General features: G+C 46.9%; 1 protein-coding gene across 1 annotated transcript in view; it reads left to right on the forward strand.

Moving 5' to 3' along the window:
• Positions 1-21,122, forward strand: part of PRSS54 (serine protease 54) — a 67,019-nt gene that overhangs the window by 9,265 nt on the left and 36,632 nt on the right. The window contains exons 2-3 of the mRNA XM_063945840.1: positions 16,909-16,967; positions 17,446-17,617. Coding sequence (XP_063801910.1) covers positions 16,909-16,967; positions 17,446-17,617 — 231 coding nt within the window. The remainder of the gene's footprint in view (positions 1-16,908; positions 16,968-17,445; positions 17,618-21,122) is intronic.

The following is a 21,122-nucleotide window of genomic DNA, read 5'->3' on the forward strand; positions in this document are numbered from 1 at the left end:
TCTGTTGATCGGTGAGTGATTGACAGGAAGTGGGTGTTTCTGGGTGGTAACTGACCGTTTTCCGGGAGTGTGCTAAAAAATGCAGGTGTGTTAGGTGAAAACGCAGGCGTGCCTGGGGAAACGGGGGGAGTGGCTGGCCGAACGCAGGGCGTGTTTGTGACGTCAAAACAGGAACTAAACAGACTGAAGTGATCGCAAGGAAGGAGTAGGTCTGCAGCTACTCAGAAACTGCTTGGAAAAATGTCAGCACTAATCACTAACCTTTCGTTCGCACTTCTGCTAAGCTAAGATACACTCCCAGAGGGCGGCGGCTTAGCGTTTGCACTGCTGCTAAAAGCAGCTAGCGAGCGATCAACTCGGAATGAGGGCCATAGTCAGACGTTACAGTAGCATGGTGAAATCCTCCCCCGTATACCTTTAGGATTCGTATTAATCAGGAGAGCTATCTTACAACAGAGAAATAACTACAGATTACAGTTCAAAAGGAGCAACCCAATTTCCTTCCTCTCCTCATACAGTATATCTGTACAGGAAAGCATTTAATTAAAATCTCCGTGACACTTTACACACAGAAACACCTTTCATCAGGATACCGGAATGCACTGACCAACATCAAAGGGTCTGATCACAACAGGAGGTTAATTAGCATATGACTTCCAGTGGCAAACGCAGGATTTGCATGGGGAAGTTTTCAGAACTGGGCGGAGCCAATCACGGGGGTGGGGACTGAGGTGACCCAGTATATGCTGGGTCCGTAAAACTAGTGTGTCTGTGTGTGTGTGTATATATATATATATATATATATATATATATCTACACACATATAATAAGATTTTACTCACCGGTAAATCTATTTCTCGTAGTCCGTAGTGGATGCTGGGAACTCCGTAAGGACCATGGGGAATAGACGGGCTCCGCAGGAGACTGGGCACTCTAAAAGAAAGATTAGGTACTATCTGGTGTGCACTGGCTCCTCCCACTATGACCCTCCTCCAGACCTCAGTTAGGATACTGTGCCCGGAAGAGCTGACACAATAAGGAAGGATTTTGAATCCCGGGTAAGACTCATACCAGCCACACCAATCACACCGTATAACTTGTGATACTATACCCAGTTAACAGTATGAAATATAACTGAGCCTCTCAACAGATGGCTCAACAATAACCCTTAGTTAGGCAATAACTACATACAAGTATTGCAGACAATCCGCACTTGGGATGGGCGCCCAGCATCCACTACGGACTACGAGAAATAGATTTACCGGTGAGTAAAATCTTATTTTCTCTGACGTCCTAGTGGATGCTGGGAACTCCGTAAGGACCATGGGGATTATACCAAAGCTCCCAAACGGGCGGGAGAGTGCGGATGACTCTGCAGCACCGAATGAGAGAACTCAAGGTCCTCCTCAGCCAGGATATCAATTTTGTAGAATTTAGCAAACGTGTTTGCCCCTGACCAAGTTGCAGCTCGGCAAAATTGTAAAGCCGAGACCCCTCGGGCAGCCGCCCAAGATGAGCCCACTTTCCTCGTGGAATGGGCTTTTACTGATTTAGGATGCGGCAATCCAGCCGCAGAATGCTCCAGCTGAATTGTGCTACAAATCCAGCGAGCAATAGTCTGCTTAGAAGCAGGAGCACCTATTTTGTTGGGTGCCTACAGGATAAAAAGCGAGTCAGTTTTCCTGACTCCAGCCGTCCTGGAAATATAAATTTTTAAGGCCCTGACTACATCCAGTAACTTGGAATCTTCCAAGTCCCTAGTAGCCGCAGGCACTACAATAGGTTGGTTCAAGTGAAAAGCTGATACCACCTTAGGGAGAAACAGTGGACGAGTCCTCAATTCTGCCCTATCCATATGGAAAATCAGATAAGGGCTTTTACATGACAAAGCCGCCAATACTGACACACGCCTGGCCGAAGCCAAGGCCAATAACATGACCACTTTCCACGTGAGATATTTCAAATCCACAGTTTTAAGTGGCTCAAACCAATGTGATTTTAAGAAACTCAACACCACGTTGAGATCCCAAGGTGCCACAGGAGGCACAAAAGGGGGCTGAATATGTAGCACTCCCTTTACAAATGTCTGAACTCCAGGCAGTGAAGCCAGTTCTTTCTGGAAGAAAATTGACAGAGCCGAAATCTGGACCTTAATGGAACCCAATTTTAGGCCCATAGTCACCCCTGACTGTAGGAAGTGCAGAAAACGACCCAGCTGAAATTCCTCTGTTGGGGCCTTCCTGGCCTCACACCACGCAACATATTTTCGCCAAATACGGTGATAATGGTTTGCGGTTACTTCTTTCCTGGCTTTTATCAGCGTAGGAATGACTTCTTCCGGAATGCCCTTTTCCTTTAGGATCCGGAATTCAACCGCCATGCCGTCAAACGCAGCCGCGGTAAGTCTTGGAACAGACAGGGCCCCTGCTGTAGCAGATCCTGTCTGAGCGGTAGAGGCCATGGGTCCTCTGATATCATTTCTTGAAGTTCTGGGTACCAAGCTCTTCTTGGCCCATCCGGAAACCACGAGTATCGTTCTTACTCCTCGTTTTCTTATTATTCTCAGTACCTTTGGTATGAGAGGCAGAGGAGGGAATACATAAACCGACTGGTACACCAACGGTGTCACTAGAGCGTCCACAGCTATTGCCTGAGGGTCCCTTGACCTGGCGCAATATCTAGTTTTTTGTTTAGGCGGGACGCCATCATGTCCACCTGTGGCCTCTCCCAACGGTTTACCAACAGTTGGAAGACTTCTGGATGAAGTCCCCACTCTCCCGGGTGTAGGTCGTGTCTGCTGAGGAAGTCTGCTTCCCAGTTGTCCACTCCCGGAATGAACACTGCTGACAGTGCTAAGACGTGATTTTCCGCCCATCGGAGAATCCTTGTGGCTTCTGCCATCGCCATCTTGCTTCTTGTGCCGCCCTGTCGGTTTACATGGGCGACTGCTGTGATGTTGTCTGATTGGATCAGTACCGGCTGGTTTTGAAGCAGAGGCTTTGCCAGACTTAGGGCATTGTAAATGGCCCTCAGTTCCAAAATATTTATGTGTAGGGACGACTCCTGACATGACCAAAGTCCTTGGAAATTTCTTCCCTGTGTGACTGCCCCCCAGCCTCGAAGGCTGGCATCCGTGGTTACCAGGACCCAGTCCTGTATGCCGAATCTGCGGCCCTCTTGAAGATGAGCACTCTGCAGCCACCACAGTAGAGATACCCTGGTCCTTGGAGACAGGGTTATCAGCCGATGCATCTGAAGATGCGATCCCGACCACTTGTCCAAGAGGTCCCACTGAAAGGTTCTTGCATGGAACCTGCCGAATGGAATTTTGCTTCGTTCTTTTCTGTTCTGTGTCCAGAACCATCCCCAGGAACAGTAGGCGTGTGGTAGGAACCAGCTGTGACTTTGGAATGTATAGAATCCATCCGTGCTGTTGTAGCACTTCCCGAGATAGTGCTACTCCGACCAACAACTGCTCCTTGGACCTCGCCTTTATAAGGAGATCGTCCAAGTACGGGATAATTAAAACTCCCTTTTTTCGAAGGAGTATCATCTTTTCTGCCATTACCTTGGTAAAGACCCTCGGTGCCGTGGACAGTCCAAACGGCAGTGTTTGGAATTGGTAATGGCAATGCTGTACCACAAATCTGAGGTACTCCTGGTGAGGATGGTAAATGGGACATGTAGGTAAGCATCCTTGATGTCCAGGGATACCATGTAATCCCCCTCCTCCAGGCTTGCAATAACCGCCCTGAGCGATTCCATCTTGAACTTGAATTTTTTTATGTATGTGTTCAAGGATTTCAAATTTAAAATGGGTCTCACCGAACCGTCCGGTTTCGGTACCACAAACAGTGTGGAATAGTAACCCCGTACTTGTTGAAGTAGGGGCACCTTGACTATCACCTGCTGGGAATACAGCTTGTGAATTGCCTCTAGCACAGCCTCCCTGCCTGAAGGAGTTGTCGGCAAGGCAGATTTGAGGAAACGGCGGGGGGGAGACGCCTCGAATTCCAGCTTGTACCCCTGAGATACTACTTGAAGGATCCAGGGATCCACCTGTGAGCGAGCCCACTGATCGCTGAAATTTTTGAGGCGGCCCCCCACCATACCTGGCTACGCCGGTGGAGCCCCCGCGTCATGCGGTGGACTCAGAGGAAGCGGGGGAAGAATTTTGATTCTGGGAACTGGCTGACTGGTGCAGCTTTTTCCCTCTTCCATCGTCTCTGTGCAGAAAGGAAGCGCCTTTGACCCGCTTGCTTTTCTGAAGCCGAAAGGACTGTACCTGATAATACAGTGCTTTCTTAGGCTGTGAGGAAACCTGAGGTAAAAAATTTTCTTCCCAGCTGTTGCTGTGGATACGAGGTCCCAGAGACCATCCCCAAACAATTCCTCACCCTTATAAGGCTCTATGTGCCTTTTTTTTTTTTTTAATCTGTTTATTGGTAAAGAGAAAAATACAAGTGTAACACACACATTGCACACGACAACTGTATTACTACAATATCAAATCTCAGGTTGCATAGGAATGTATAACATTATCTCCACACAAGAGCAATCACATATATTATTAAATGAAGTGATGATAACAGTAGGTTACGGATATTACTAAACATATTGCAGGGATCGGTCTTCTCTCGGTGCCATTAACAGTGTGTATATGCTAGTCTAAAAGGGTGTTCCTGAAAACAGTAAAGTTGGGGTTAGAAGGGTGGTGATCCCCTCGTAAGCGTCTCTATATTGTACCATGTAGTATATTTAACCACTTTTCGCATGCCATCACGAATTGGTTGTGGCAAGGTTATCACATAGGGCAGCCATATTGTAAAAAACTTGGAAGAGTTGGATTCCGCTCTAAGAGAGCATTCAATCCAGTCCATTTGGTATAGATACGTCAGTCTAGGAAATAAAAGGGTTATGGATATAGGGGTTCCATGTATCCATTGGGATAGAATAGTCTTTTTCGATGCTGCCGCTATCCTAGCTAGTAACAGTTTATTGCCTGTAGGTAATGAGCAACAATCAGAATCATATTGATTCCAAAAAGCCCAAAGTAAAGTTGGTGTGAAAGGGATATGTAGAGTCGTTGTAATGTAGTTACAGACGTCTTTCCAAAATAGTTGTATTATAGGACATGACCAAAGGCAGTGGATTATGTCTGCATCAGGTGAGGAGCACTTGAAGCAATTGGAGTTATCAGAGATGCCCGTAAGGTATCTGATACGGGGAGTATAATACGCCCTATGTAAAATTTTTAAATGCATTTCAGCATAGGAAGAGGATACTAAATATTTATTAAGTAACAAGTGCCAATGTATTATGGTCTGTAGAGGGATGTCTGGTAGAGTGGTCGACCATTTAGCCAGGCCTGTGGTTTGACAATCTAAGTCAATCTGGCGTCTGGTGTGTGCATAAATAAAGGATGTTGAATAGGAAGACTGGGGGTTTAAACGCAGTTGGGTGTCCAGGGGAAAGTTATAATCTGCTGGCCGTAGGCGCGTTATCAATTGTGTTGCAAAGCTGCGTATTTGAAAATATGCGAATAGTGGTATATGTAAGTTCGGGAATTTAAGCTTTAATTGTGACAAGGTAAGTACTTCGGTACAGGTGACATTTAAGAATTGGTACACTAAACGTAAACCTTGGGAGTACCAAGTTTTGATAATTGCATCTGTGTCTCCGCCTTGAAAGTCTGGGTTATGCAGGAGTGGTTGGAATAGGGAGCAGGTAGTCGTCAGCCCTTTGCGTTTTCGAAGAAGTTGCCACGCTTTGCATGGAGCGAGTAGCAGCGGGTTCGAGCGGATGGACGTCAGTGTGAAGGGGTCTATAAAATGTAATATGGTAGACAAAGTACCATGGGATAGCATACTCTGTTCCAGAGATATATTAGTGTAGCTAGAGGAACCTCTCACCCAGTCAAGGGCATATCTATAGTTAGCAGCTAAAGAATAGTCTTCCGGGCATGGTATATTCACGCCACCCAGCGTTGTCTGTTGTTTTAGTTTAAAGAGGGCTATACGTGGACGTTTGTTTGTCCATATGAAAGTATTGAGGGCCTTATTAATTGTTTGTACATCTCGTTTGGTCAAAAGAAATGGGAGCATTTGGATCGGGTATAATAAACGGGGGAAGGAGATCATTTTATATAGGTGGCATCTACCTATATATGAGATTGGTAAGTTTTGCCAGCGTGTAAAATCTTCAATCATTTTGTTAATGACACGGGAAAAGTTCAATGGGTACAGTTCGGCTAGGGTGGGTGAAAAGCGTAAGCCCAGGTAGGTTATGAAACCCGTCGCCCATTTAAAGGGAAATCTGGAGCCCCAATTTCGTGCGGCCTTGGGTTCAAGAGCCAAAGCTTCTGTTTTATCAAAATTGATTAAGAAACCCGAGATCAAGTGGAAATCATGTAGCGTGGTCAGTAATGAGGGGAACGCCTTTATGGGATCACTAAAATATAATAAAAGGTCATCCGCAAAGGCCGAAACCTTCACTGGTTGTGTGCCAATTTTTATTCCTTCCCAGGCAACATTTTGCACGCAGGTGCGTATCAATGGGTCTAGAGCTAGATTAAAAAGTAAGGGAGATAGGGGGCATCCCTGGCGCGTACCTCTACGTAAAGAAAAAGCCGTTGTGTTCAATCCATTAATGGTTAGGTGAGCTTGTGGATTAGAGTAAAGCATACTGAAGACTTTAGTGAACCCCTCACCGAAGTGTTGAGTGTGGAAAATTCTAAGTAGGTGTGCCCATGATACACTGTCAAACGCTTTGTCGGCATCACAACTGACCACAAGTGCCTTAGATGATGCGGAGTCTTTGACACTATGTATTGCTGCTATTAGGGTTCGTACATTATGTACTGATGTTCTAGTTTTAACAAACCCCGTTTGGGCAGGATGTAAAATACGCATTAGTATCGGTTGGAGACGAGTGGCCAATAATTTGGTGAATAGTTTTAGATCTTGGTTGAGAAGAGATATGGGTCGGTAGGACTGGACATATGATGGGTCTTTACCCGGTTTAGGGAATACTACTATTCTAGCTTCTGTGAATCTCGGGGGCGGAGGGGACCCTTTCAGCAGTGAATTAAACAACGTCAATAAATATGGTGTTATGTGAGGAGCTAGCATTTTGTAATATACTGCTCCAAACCCATCCGGGCCTGGTGATTTCCCATTGTGAAGTGACTTAATCAAGAACAGTAGCTCTGTGTCTGTTACAGGGCACATTAGTGATTCTCGTTCTTCCTCTGTTAATGTAGGTAGGTTAGCTTCTTCTAGAAACTTCATACCCTCTGTTGGGCTATCTAAAGGTGCCGCGTATAAGTTTGAATAGTATTGTAGGAAGGTGTTTGACATAATTTGTGTGTCCATAGTTGAGGAAGTCGGGTCAGTATGTAAGCTAGTTATACGGGAGGGGGCAGTAGATGATCTCACTAAGTTGGCCAATAATTTACCCGACTTATTACTCCCTCGGAAGAATTTATTCCGCTGTACGTCATAGGAGAAACTGTCTCTCTCGGTGCAAAGCGCGTCATAGAGACGTTTCGCATCAGTGTAATTTTGTCTGTTGTCTGGAGAGTCATTCAATGTCATTGTATTATAGGCTGCAGTCAAAGCCTTGCTAAGGTCACGCAACTGGGTATTCAGATGTCTGCGTTTTCTGGAAACGTATTCTAATATTTGTCCTCGGACAACTGGTTTGGAAGCCGACCAAAACAAATTAATGTCGTTCTCATGAATCTTATTATCCTCAGTATAGTTAAGGAAGGCTCTGGTGAGAAATTGGTTAAAGTCCTCGGAAGTTTCCAGATAAGCGGGGAAACGCCAATTATAGGACCTAGGTAAGGGGGTATCTAGGGTGATTGACAACCAAATCGGAGCATGGTCCGAGAGTGAGATTGGTTCAATTTTAGTGTCCACCACATGATGCAAAAGAGAATCCGTGATTAACCAATAGTCTAATCTAGAGGAGGAATGGTGCGGGTGGGAGTAGAAGGTATATTCGCGAGCGTCTGGGTTGCGAATTCTCCAGGGGTCGGACAGTCGTAGAGAAGAGGTGAGTAGTGTGAGTGAGGGTGGAGTGGTGATCGTAGGTGTACCGGGTATAGTTGTTTTATCAATACCCGCTGACTGTACACAATTAAAGTCTCCTCCCATGATTATTTCTCCCTCTGCCCAATCTTGCAAATTTTTGTAAATATCAGAGAAGAAAGATGCGTTAGGGCCATTAGGGGCATATATGTTGGCTACCGTATATAGCGTATTTAGTATTTTTATTTTCAAGAACAGGAATCTACCCTCTTGGTCGACCAAGCTATCCAAGGTAGTGGCAGGGAGTGATCTATTGAGAATAGTTAGTACGCCTCTACGTTTGGATGTGAAGGAGGCTGATCTATACTCTCCAACCCACGTATCCCGCAGTACATTAGGATCTGAGATCCGCCAATGAGTTTCCTGCAATAATACTATATCTGGTTTCAAGCGTTTTAAATAGGTTAGGACCTTTTTCCGTTTAATGGGAGTATTAAGCCCATCTACGTTCCAGGACACTAACCGAAATCGTGACTGCATTATTGTGGAAGGATCATGGGTCGACGGCATCAGCCGATACCAACCCTAGGCCATCCACGGGGAGTAGTATACCATAACTGTCGATCCCAGTCCGTCCCAGCGAGCAGACCGATGTGGATCGTTGAAGATAAATAATAAATGTAAGACAACAGATACATTCCTATCATTATACGTAAATCATGTGTGTGCACAGTGTCAATAGTATGAACCAAATTATAAAACCATTTTAACTTTTTGCGGACCCAAATGGGCGCCCTATTAAACAATGGTAATCTCCAAATGGAGAGCAGTAAAACATGTGAGGAGGATAGTCTCCAACCTGGTAACCAGGGGCACCATATTCTAAAACAGTATGACAAAAGATGAGAAAAGAGGGTGAGGGGAAAGGGAGAAAACAAACAAAACAATGTCAGAGACAATTGTAAGGGGGAAAAGTTATACAAAGAGAAAATTAGAAGAACATAACCAATATGGTACTGTCGCACCGTAGCCCTCTTCAAGCTCCAGCCGCTACAGCAAGCCTTCTTCACAGTGTAGGAATATTGTCTATTCAGCTGATCAAACAAAAAGGCGTCAATTGACTTAAGCATGAATGGGTCAAGCAATGGTGGCGATCAACCCACTTAAGAAGGATAATTGAGTCAGTCAGCATCATCTGTACCCGATAGAAGAGCTGCATCCAAGGAGTTCACAAAATTTCTAGCCTCTTGTGCGGTTTCATAAAAGTGGATCTTTCCACCATAGGTGATTCTCAGCTTGGCCGGATACAGCAACGCAAATCTGTGGCCCATCTCGAAGAGGCGTTTGCAAATAGGTGAGAATTCTCGTCGTCTTGCAGCAACCAGATATGAGAAGTCTTGAAATAATAGAATTCTGGAGTCTTGGTATCGGAGATCCGTGTGTTTTCTATAGGCCTCTAGCAACCGTACTTTATCGGCATAGTTGAGAATCCTCATGATGACCGGCCTGGGTCTATCTCTGCCGGACTGACGATCAGGACCAATCCGATGGACACGTTCTACTAGGATGGAGCCCGTGGCAGAGACGCATCCTAGCTCTCTGGGTAACCACTGGGAGACCAGGGCCATGAGTTCGGAGAATTTCACAGATTCTGGTAAGCCCACCAGACGTACATTATTTCTTCTATTCCGATTTTCCAAATCTTCTAATTTGTCTTGCAAAGATACCATCAGCTTGTCGTGTTCCACCTGGGTTGTTTTAGCTGCTGATAAATCATCCTCTAGATCCGAGATTCGTTGCTCTGCCTCGGAGATACGTTGATCATGGGCTGTAAGTTGTGCAAGCGCTGAATCCAGAGAGGTTTTCAGGGGTGCCAGTTTTTGATCTAGCAGGGATGATAGTATATTTGTAATTTCGTTCGTGGTGAAGGATTTGGATGGATCCATAATTGGTGCGGGTTGCCCCCGAGGACTAGAGCCTTGACTATACGTCGGGGAGACAGGGGCACTACTAGCGGGATTTTCACGATTTTTGCCTTTACCCGACTGAGCACCCCGTGGGTTACGTAATGATTTAGACATGAATTTGTCCATAGCAATTATAGACTCAATCCAATATGTATTTCTAGCTTGCAAACTGCAGGGGGCGTCAGACTTATGTTTCTTCTATGTGTTTCTCCTCTCATTCTCCCCCTCCTTCCCTTTCTGTATTGATATTGGAAGGTATGATAATGTATAATATCAGGGGGGGTGTCAGGTGTGGGAGGATTTGTTTAGTTGCTGGTGCTCCAGTATCTGTCTAACCAGTAGACAGATGGATAATGTCTCAATATGAAATATGAAATATGAAAGGCCTTCCGGTGGAGGAACTGCAGGTCCTGAATGAGGGTCCTGTCACCACTGTCCAGCACACCCCTTTATCATAAGCACTGTACTATTGTCTCCTTGCACCGCTGGGGTCCCTCAGATAAGTTTAAAAACGTACTTACTTACAGGGCCCAGCTGGGGAGGCATAGCGGAGATGTAGCAGCAGGGAGCCATGGGCGTGCAGCTGGTCGCCTGTCGTCCTGCGGCCTCTCCCCGCGTGAGAAGGTTCAGCGGCTCCGTGCAGCGAGGGTAGGCGGCGGGTGGCGAGGAGGGTCCGTCAGCCGCGGCTAGCGGCAGCACGGGCGTCCGACGTCTGTGAGCCGTTCACGGCCTGATCTGTGAGTCCCCGAAGCCACCACCGGTGTAAGGGGTAAATCGAGGTCCCGGCTTGTTGGTTTCACCTAGGCCGCAATCCGCGGGAGTAGTAAAAACTACTCCCTGATTCCGCGGCTCGTACAGGGATGCTGCAGGGGGGATAAGGGGGACCGGAGGGCCACCAAGGATCGATATGAAGCCCTGGAGTGGGCTATTTGATTAAATAAGAGCCCCGTTTTGCAGGAGCTCCTGTGATGCACTTCTGTCTCCTTCTCCTCTATGTGCCTTTTAAAGTCAGCATCACTTGTCAGGTGTCGGGTCTCTAATACCCTCCTGACAGAATGGACATTGCATTAATTCTGGATGCCAGCCGGCAAAATATCCCTCTGTGCATCCCTCATATATAAGACGACGTCTTATGTTCGCAAAATAGTATCCCTGTTTGACAGGGTTACAGACCACGCTGCAGCAGCACTATCTGCAGGTCTCAGTCTAGTACCTGAGTGTGTAAATACAGACTTCAGGATAGCCTCCTGCTTTTTATCAGCAGGTACCTTCAAAGTGGCCGTATCCTAAGACGGCAGTGCCACCTTTTTTGACAAACGTGTGAGCGCCTTATCCACCCTAGGGGATATCTCCCAGCGTAACTTATCCTCTGGCGGGAAAGGGTACGCCATCAGTAACTTTTTAGAAATTACCAGTTTCTTATCGGGGGAACCCACGCTTCTTCACACACTTCATTCACTCATTTGATGGGGGAACAAAACACTGCCTGCTTTTTCTCCCCAAACATAAAACCCTTTTTTAGTGGTACTTGGGTTAATGTCAGAAATGTGTAACACATTTTTTATTGCCGGGATCATGTAACGGATGTTCCTAGTGGATTGTGTATATGTCTCAACCTCGTCGACACTGGAGTCAGACTCCGTGTCGACATCTGTGTCTGCCATCTGAGGGAGCGGGCGTTTTTGAGCCCCTGATGGCCTTTGAGACGCCTGGGCAGGCGCGGGCTGAGAAGCCGGCTGTCCCACAGCTGTTACGTCATCCAGCCTTTTATGTAAGGAGTTGACACTGTCGGTTTATACCTTCCACCTATCCATCCACTCTGGTGTCGGCCCCACAGGGGGCGACATCACATTTATCGGCATCTGCTCTGCCATCACATAAGCCTCCTCATCAAACGTGTCGACACAGCCGTACGACACACCGCACACACACACAGGGAATGCTCTGACTGAGGACAGGACCCCACACAGCCCTTTGGGGAGACAGAGAGAGAGTATGCCAGCACACACCAGAGCGCTATATAATTTTGGGATTAACACTATATTGAGTGAATTTTTCCCAATAGCTGCTTGTATATACAATATTGCGCCTAAATTTTGTGCCCCCCCCTCTCTTTTTAACCCTTTGAGCCTGAAAACTACAGGGGAGAGCCTGGGGAGCTGTCTTCCAGCTGCACTGTAAAGAGAAAATGGCGCCAGTGTGCTGAGGGAGAAGCCCCGCCCCTTTTTCAACTGACTTTCTCCCACTTTTTCTGGAATACTGGCAGGGGTAATTTTACATCTATATAGCCTCTAGGACTATATATGATGTAGATTTGCCAGCCAAGGTGTCATATATTGCCCTCAGGGCGCCCCCCCCAGCGCCCTGCACCCTCAGTGACCGGAGTGTGAAGTGTGCATGAGGAGCAATGGCGCACAGCTGCAGTGCTGTGCGCTACCTTGGTGAAGACCGAAGTCTTCTGCCGCCGATTTTCCGGACCTCTTCTTGCTTCTGGCTCTGTAAGGGAGACGGCGGCTCGGCTCCGGGAACGAACACCAAGGCCAGTTCCATGCGGTCGATCCCTCTGGAGCTAATGGTGTCCAGTAGCCTAAGAAGCCCAAGCTAGCTGCAAGCAGGTAGGTTCGCTTCTTCTCCCCTTAGTCCCTCGATGCAGTGAGCCTGTTGCCAGCAGGTCTCACTGTAAAATAAAAAACCTAACATATACTTTCTTTCTAGAAGCTCAGGAGAGCCCCTAGTGTGCATCCAGCTCGGCCGGGCACAGAAATCTAACTGAGGTCTGGAGGAGGGTCATAGTGGGAGGAGCCAGTGCACACCAGATAGTACCTAATCTTTCTTTTAGAGTGCCCAGTCTCCTGCGGAGCCCGTCTATTCCCCATGGTCCTTACGGAGTTCCCAGCATCCACTAGGACGTCAGAGAAATATATATATATATATATATATATATACACACACACACATACATATACACATATACATAGCATATTAAACATGCATGCATACATATATATATATCTATATATACACATATATATACACATGTATATATATATCGTGTGTGTGTGTGTGTGTGTGTGTGTGTGTGTGTGTGTTTATATGTATGTATGTATGTATGTATATACATGTGTATATGTATGCACATGGATATATATGTACTATAATTAAAATAAAGTAAACTTTTATTGCACTTACAAGTGCCACCAGGAAGACAGCAGGCTGCAGAGGACGCTAGACAGTCATTAATAATACTCATGCAGCTTAAAAAAAAATAAAAAAAAATTAATTTTTTTTTTAGTGGAGGGGGGTGCTCGGAAACCCCCCCTGGGTGCGCCACTGACTTCCTATGTGACAGTGTCCCACAAACTGGTTCTAGATGTCAAATCTCAGAGCATTTTTACCTTTCAACTACATCATAGTTGTCTACTCTCCCTCATTCTGCAGGAGACTCCCTGAAATAGTAACAATCTCCCTCACTCCCTGAATAGTCCAGTAATCTCCCTGATTGTACCTTACCCCCATTATATAGCTGTTACATTCTTGGGGGGGGGGGGGAAGGAAAATCGGAGACACATACATTCAAATGAGCTCATTAGCGCCATTTCCCTGCATTGGTTATAAGGCACAATGATCCCTATGGGCTGTAACACACACTCCGGTTTTTCCCGGATGGCAAAAAGCCGGACAAACTTTGGGGGTAATTCCAAGTTGATCGCAGCAGGAAATTTTTTAGCAGTTGGGCAAAACCATGTGCACTGCAGGGTAGGCAGATATAACATGTGCAGAAAGAGTTAGATTTGGGTGGGTTATTTTATTTCTGTGCAGGGTAAATACTGGCTGCTTTATTTTTACACTGCAAATTAGATTGCAGATTGAACACACCACACCCAAATTTAACTCTCTCTGCACATGTTAAATCTGCCTCCCCTGCAGTGCACATGGTTTTGCCCAACTGCTAAAAAAATTCCTGCTGCGATCAACTTGGAATTACCCCCTTTGTCCGGCTTTTTGCCATCCGTGAGAAACCGGCAGTGTCTGTCACACAGGACGGCTTTGAGCCATGTGTGATGCTGTGCGCATGCGCAGCATCAGACACGGCTTCAGAAAAAAACGTTGTGTGTGAAAGCTCCCCTTCACACACATGGTTTACTGGCTCCAAAGACGGCCCGGCGGCCGCCCGGCCGCCGGACCTTCCAGTGGTGAGACCCGGCTGCAACCCGGCAGCCGGGCCGGGGCCGTGCAGTGTGAAGGGACCCTAGCCCTCACACTGTTAACTACAATGCCGGCACGGGAAAAAGCCGTCCGGCTTTTTCCCGGCCGGCAAAAGCCGGGTAGTGTGTTTCAGCACTCAGGCTACATGCATTTTAAATAAGGTTTCTCCTGGCCTTTACAGTATATGGAACCTCTTGTAAAACACAATACACAACAAATCCTGCAAAATATTAGTGTTTTTTCTTCAACAAGTATATCGTACTAACTTTGGGGCTCATTTACATTTGGATGTAAGTCATTTTCATGACACACCTCTTAGATGTAACAGTAAACGTCCGCACTTATAGGGGTTACTTTCACAATCTCCCTGAAATGCTTTTTCAAAAGTAGGCAAGTATGAACTACATTTAAACACATCTTAGATATAAATACATTTTAAATGTGCAATTCTAGAACTGTACCTGGGCCCTCATTCCGAGTTGTTCGCTCGCAAGCTGTTTTTAGCAGCTTTGCACACGCTAAGCCGCCGCCTACTGGGAGTGAATCTTAGCATCTTAAAATTGCGAACGAAAGATTCTCAAAATTGCGATTACACACCTCTTAGCAGTTTCTGAGTAGCTTCAAACTTACTCGGCATCTGCGATCAGTTCAGTGCTTGTCGTTCCTGGTTTGACGTCACAAACACACCCAGCGTTCGCCCAGACACTCCTCCGTTTCTCCAGCCACTCCCGCGTTTTTCCCAGAAACGGTAGCGTTTTTTCACACACACCCATAAAACGGCCAGTTTCCGCCCAGAAACACCCACTTCCTGTCAATCACATTACGATCACCAGAACGAAGAAAAAACCGTGAGTAAAATTCCTAACTGCATAGCAAATTTACTTGGCGCAGTCGCAGTGCGAACATTGCGCATGCGCACTAAGCGGAAAATCGATGCGATGCGAATAAATTTACAGAGCAAACAACTCGGAATGACCCCCCTGGAGCACTAAATATAAAACACATTATTAAACACAGATTTCCTCATTGACAGTGCATGGTGCCTAGCGCCACTTTGTACTTTTCATATAGGGGGTCATTCCGAGTTGCTCGCTCGTTATTTTTTTCTCGCAACGGAGCGATTAGTCGCTAATGCGCATGCGCAATGTCCGCAGTGCGACTGCGCCAAGTAAATTGCTATGCAGTTAGGTATTTTACTCACGGCACTACAAGGTTTTTTCTTCGTTCTGGTGATCGTAATGTGATTGACAGGAAGTGGGTGTTTCTGGGCGGAAACAGGCCGTTTTATGGGTGTGTGTGAAAAAACGCTACAGTTTCTGGGAAAAACGCGGGAGTGGCTGGAGAAACGGAGGAGTGTCTGGGCGAATGCTGGGTGTGTTTGTGACGTCAAACCAGGAACGAAACTGACTGAACTGATCGCAGATGCCGAGTAAGTGTGGAGCTACTCAGAAACTGCTAAGAAATATCTATTCGCAATTCTGCTAATCTTTCGTTCGCAATTTTGATAAGCTAAGATTCACTCCCAGAGGGCGGCGGCTTAGCGTGTGCAAAGCTGCTAAAAGCAGCTTGCGAGCGAACAACTCGGAATGACCACCATAGTTATGAATGTGCCGCAAGGTTACCCTGTGTGCCGGGCCTCCGGCCGCAGCAAATTCTCCACCTCAGAAGGTCCGAGACATCTGGCTGGAAGTTATCTCAGGGAGTGAAATAGTATTTGTGTCATGGACCAACACGTTTCAGGCGGACTCCTGGCGTTTCTTAAGGATATACATTTTTTATATTGTTCATCATATAGTAATAAATGAGTAATCTGTACATTTTCTGTGTTTTTACTTACTCGTAACACTACAGTACACAATATACACCAGCACCCCGACTTACGCCCATTCACACCCTATATCCATGCCGTCAGGAGGCATTACATTGTAGATCTGACTTTATCATTAGCTGGACAGGCTTGGCTTTACCTAAAGAACATTATTTATCCAAGGACTGGCATCACGGCTCTGGCTGTGGGAGAGTCCGGTACGAGACAAGGTCTGGGCCATGGATAATGTGGCTCATTTGCCTGCAGCCCTTACCAGACCCATGAACACAGAAGAGGTGAGTCAGGACGGGACCCCGGTAATGTCACTATGACCATATTTCCACACATGATGTTGGTGTGAAATAAATATAAGAATCTCTTGAATGCTGGGAGCTGTGTTCCCAAGTCGTCAATAAGTGTGGCACAATGGGGGTTCATTCCGAGTTGATCGCTAGCTGCCGTTGTTTGCTGCGTAGCGATCAGTGTAAAAAATGGCTAATCTGCGCATGCACCGCAATGCGTACGCGCGTCGTACGGGTACAAAGTCCATTGTGATTTTGCACTGGTTCTAGCGACGATTCAAAACGCAAGGAGACTGACCGTTTTGTGAGTGTGTTTGGAAAAACGCAGGCGTGGCCTAGCGTTTGCTGGGCGGGTATCTGACGTCATTACCGTGTCACTTGTCGCAGCAATCATTGCACAGGATAAGTAAGTACAGGGCTGGTCTTGTTTTGCACAAAATGTGTTTCCAGGCGCTCTGCTGCACAGGCGTTCGCACTCCTGCAAAGTGGGCGGCGACAATGCGTTTGCACAGCTGCTAAAAACTGCTAGCTAACGATCAACTCGGAATGACCTCCAATGTTCTAATGTCACATAACCCTCCTCCCTCTGTTAGGTTCCATGTGAAGATCTGGTGCCTGATCCTCGCTCTCTGGACGCCACATAGCTGTGCTAGTGAGTATCAGTCTGCCTCCATTTCTAGTGTATTACCCTGAAGTTGCCACTCCAGGTAAGTACATTGCACTGATGGCTGCAGCCTGCAGGGCTGGTCACATGTCCTGGATCCATGATATATTTATGGGGTGTAGTCTTCTGTAACTGGGAACACTGGACAATAGATTATTTCTATAGAGGCCAACATTGTAAAAGCCTTCCCACTGACATCAGCAGGACTACAACCACCATCATGTCGTGGTTTGTGAACTTAATTCTTTTAAACGCTTCTCTTCCATATATATTACCTTACAAAAAGCCGGAAGTAAGACAGAGGTGAGATCTGTATCTACAGTGCAGAAGCTGAATATTATTGTGCTGCTCAGTGCAGGGAAGTAGGAGCATTAACACCCTGGGAGTGTTGGGGACTATAACACTTCCACATGTGCTGATGTCTGGTAACCGTGTGATAAACTCAGCGTCTCTCTGCATCTCCCAGGTTGCAGCACTTATAGAGGCTTTGTGGCAGATGTCCTGAACAAGAAATTACTCCATCTCTCTGGATTCCCTTGGCTGGTGTCAATTCAGGACCTCAGTGGATGCCATCTGGAGGTGGGAACAATCATCAGTGAGTTTTGGATAGTGGCGGCTCCGTCTGGCCTGAAGATGAGGTGAGAAAGTTGCTGTGGTGGACTACTATAATTGACGGCTGCAATGAGATCTCTGCATTAGGATCTGTAGCAGTGGTTCCATTTTGCCCTAAAGGCAAGAAGTTTCCTATTGATGAATTAAAAAAAAAATAATAATAATAATTAAATTGTGTAATATATCATCATTAGGCCGGGTACACACTAGGGCGATATTAAAAGATGATTGTTGTATTGGAACGACAAATCGTCTTCATAGTCCAGTGTGTATGACCACTAATGTGGGATCTGTCGCGTCTCTCTCCCTAGTGTGGGATCTGTAGCGTCTCTCTCCCTAGTGTGGGATCTGTAGCATCTCTCTCCCTTAGTGTGGGATCTGTAGCATCTCTCTCCCTTAGTGTGGGATCTGTAGCATGTCTCTCCTTTAGTGTGGGATCTGTAGCATTTCTCTCCTTTAGTGTGAGATCTATAGAGTCTCTCTCCTTTAGTATGGGATCTGTAGCGTCTCCTTTAGTGTGGGATCTGTAGCGTCTCTCTCCTTTAGGGTGGGATCTGTTGCGTCTCTCTCCCTTAGGGTGGGATCTGTAGCGTCTCTCTCCCTTAATGATGGGATCTGTAGCGTCTCTCTCCATTAGTGTAGGATCTGTAGCATCTCTCTCTCCCTTAATGGTGGTATCTGTAGCGTCTCTCAGTGTGGTATCTGTAGCGTCTCTCTCCCTTAGTGTGGGCTCTGTATCGTCTCTCTCCCTTAGTGTGGGCTCTGCGGCGTCTTTCTCCCTTAATGTGGGATCTGTAGCGTCTCTCTCCATTAGTGTGAGATCTGTAGCGTCTCTCTCCCTTAGTGTGGGATCTGTAGCATCTCTTTCCCTTAGTGTGGGATCTGTAGCATCTCTCTCCCTTGGTGTGGGTACTGTCACGTCTCTCTGCCTTAGTGTGGGATCTGTAGCATCTCTCTCCCTTAGTGTGGGATCTGTAGCATCTCTCTCCCTTAGTGTGGGATCTGTATCGTCTCTCTCATTTAGTATGGGATCTGTAGCATGTCTCTCCTTTAGTGTGGGATCTGTAGCTTCTCTCTCCCTTAGTGTGGGATCTGTAGCATTTCTCTCCTTTAGTGTGAGATCTATAGAGTCTCTCTCCTTTAGTGTGAGATCTGTAGCGTCTCTCTCCCTTGGTGTGAGATCTAGAGTGTCTCTCTCCTTTAGTATGGGATCTGCAGCGTCTCCTTTAGTGTGGGATCTGTAGCGTCTCTCTCCCTTAGGGTGGGATCTGTTGCGTCTCTCTCCCTTAGGGTGGGATCTGTAGCGTCTCTCTCCCTTAATGATGGGATCTGTAGCGTCTCTCTCCATTAGTGTAGGATCTGTAGCATCTGTCTCTCCCTTAATGGTGGTATCTGTAGCGTCTCTCTCCCTTAGTGTGGTATCTGTAGCGTCTCTCTCCCTTAGTGTGGGCTCTGTATTGTCTCTCTCCCTTAGTGTGGGCTCTGCGGCGTCTTTCTCCCTTAATGTGGGATCTGCGGCGTCTCTCTCCATTAGTGTGAGATCTGTAGCATCTCTCTCCCTTGGTGTGGGATCTGTAGCATTTCTCTCCCTTAGTGTGGGATCTGTAGCATCTCTTTCCCTTAGTGTGGGATCTGTAGCATCTCTCTCCCTTAATGATGGGATCTGTAGCGTCTCTCTCCATTAGTGTGGGATCTGTAGCGTCTCTCTCCCTTAGTGTGGGATCTGTAGCGTCTCTCTCCCTTAGTGTGGGATCTGTAGCATCTCTCTCCCTTAGTGTGGGTTCTGTTGCGTCTCTCTCCCTTATTGTGCAATCTGTAGCGTCTCTCTCCCTAAGTGTGGGATCTGTAGCGTCTCTCTCCCTTAATGATGGGATCTGTAGCGTCTCTCTCCATTAGTGTGGGATCTGTAGCATCTCCCTCCCTTAGTGTGGGATCTGTAGCGTCTCTCTCCCTTAGTGTGGGATCTGTGGCGTCTCTCTCCCTTAGTGTGGGATCTGTAGCGTCTCTCTCCCTTAGTGTGGGATCTGTAGCGTCTCTCTCCCTTAGTGTGGGATCTGTAGCGTCTCTCTCCCTTAGTGTGGGATCTGTAGCATCTCTTTCCTTTAGTGTGGGATCTGTAGAGCATCTCTATCCCTTATTGTGCAATCTGTAGCGTCTCTCTCCCTAAGTGTGGGATCTGTAGCGTCTCTCTCCCTTAGTGTGGGATCTGTAGCGTCTCTCTCCCTTAGTGTGGGTTCTGTAGCGTCTCTCTCCCTTAGTGTGGGTTCTGTAGCATCTCTCTCCCTTAGTGTGGGTTCTGTAGCGTCTCTCTCACTTAGTGTGGGATCTGTAGCGTCTCTCTCCCTTAGTGTGGGATCTGTAGCGTCTCTCTCCCTTAGTGTGGGATCTGTAGCGTCTCTCTCCCGTAGTGTGGGATCTGTAGCGTCTCTCTCCCTTAGTGTGGGATCTGTAGCGTCTCTCTCCCTTAGTGTGGGATCTGTAGCGTCTCTCTCCCTTAGTATGGGTTCTGTAGCGTCTCTCTCCCTTAGTGTGGGATCTGTAGCGTCTCTCTCCCTTAGTGTGGGATCTGTAGCATCTCTTTCCCTTAGTATGGGTTCTGTAGCGTCTCTCTCCCTTAGTGTGGGATCTGTAGCGTCTCTCTCCCTTAGTGTGGGATCTGTAGCGTCTCTCTCCCTTAGTGTGGGTTCTGTCGCGTCTCTTTCCCTTAGTGTGGGATTTGTAGCGTCTCACTCTCTTAGTGTGGGTTCTGGGTTCTGTAGCATCTCTCTCCCTTAGTGTGGGATCTGTAGCGTCTCTCTCCCTTAGTGTGGGATCTGTAGCATCTCTCTTCCTTTATTGTGAGATCTGTAGCGTCTTTTTCCCTAGTGTGGGATCTGTAGCGTCTCTCTCTTATAGTGTGGGATCTGTAGCATCTCTCTCCTATAATGTGTGATCTGTAGATTCTTTCTCCTATAGTGTGGGATCTATAGAGTCTCTCTCCTTTAATGAGGTATCTATAGAGTCTTTCTCCTTTATTATGGGATCTTTAGAGTCCCTCCTTTAGTATGGGATCTATAGAGTCTCTCTCCTTTGGTATGGGATCTATAGAGTCCTTTAGTATGGGATCTATAGAGTCTCTCCTTTGGAATGTGATCTATAGATTCTCTCCTTTGGTATGGGATCTATAGAGTCTCTCTCCTATAGGCCCTCATTCCGAGTTGATCGCTAGCTGCCGTTGTTCACAGCGCAGCGATCAGGCAAAACACTTCTGCGCATGCGTATGGTGTGCACTGCGCACGCGCGACGTACTTTCACAAAAGCCGATGCAGTTTCACACAAGGTCGAGCGACGCTTTTCAGTCGCACTGTTGACCGCTGAGTGATTGACAGGAATGGGGCGTTTCTGGGTGGTAACTGACCGTTTTCCGGGAGTGTGCTGAAAAACGCAGGTGTGTCAGATACAAACGCAGGCGTGCCTGGGGAAACAGGGGAGTTGCTGGCCGAACGCAGGGCGTGTTTGTGACGTCAAAACAGGAACTAAATAGACTGAAGT

Source organism: Pseudophryne corroboree, chromosome 11 (assembly GCF_028390025.1).
Source record: "Pseudophryne corroboree isolate aPseCor3 chromosome 11, aPseCor3.hap2, whole genome shotgun sequence".
Taxonomy (NCBI): Eukaryota; Metazoa; Chordata; class Amphibia; order Anura; family Myobatrachidae; genus Pseudophryne; species Pseudophryne corroboree.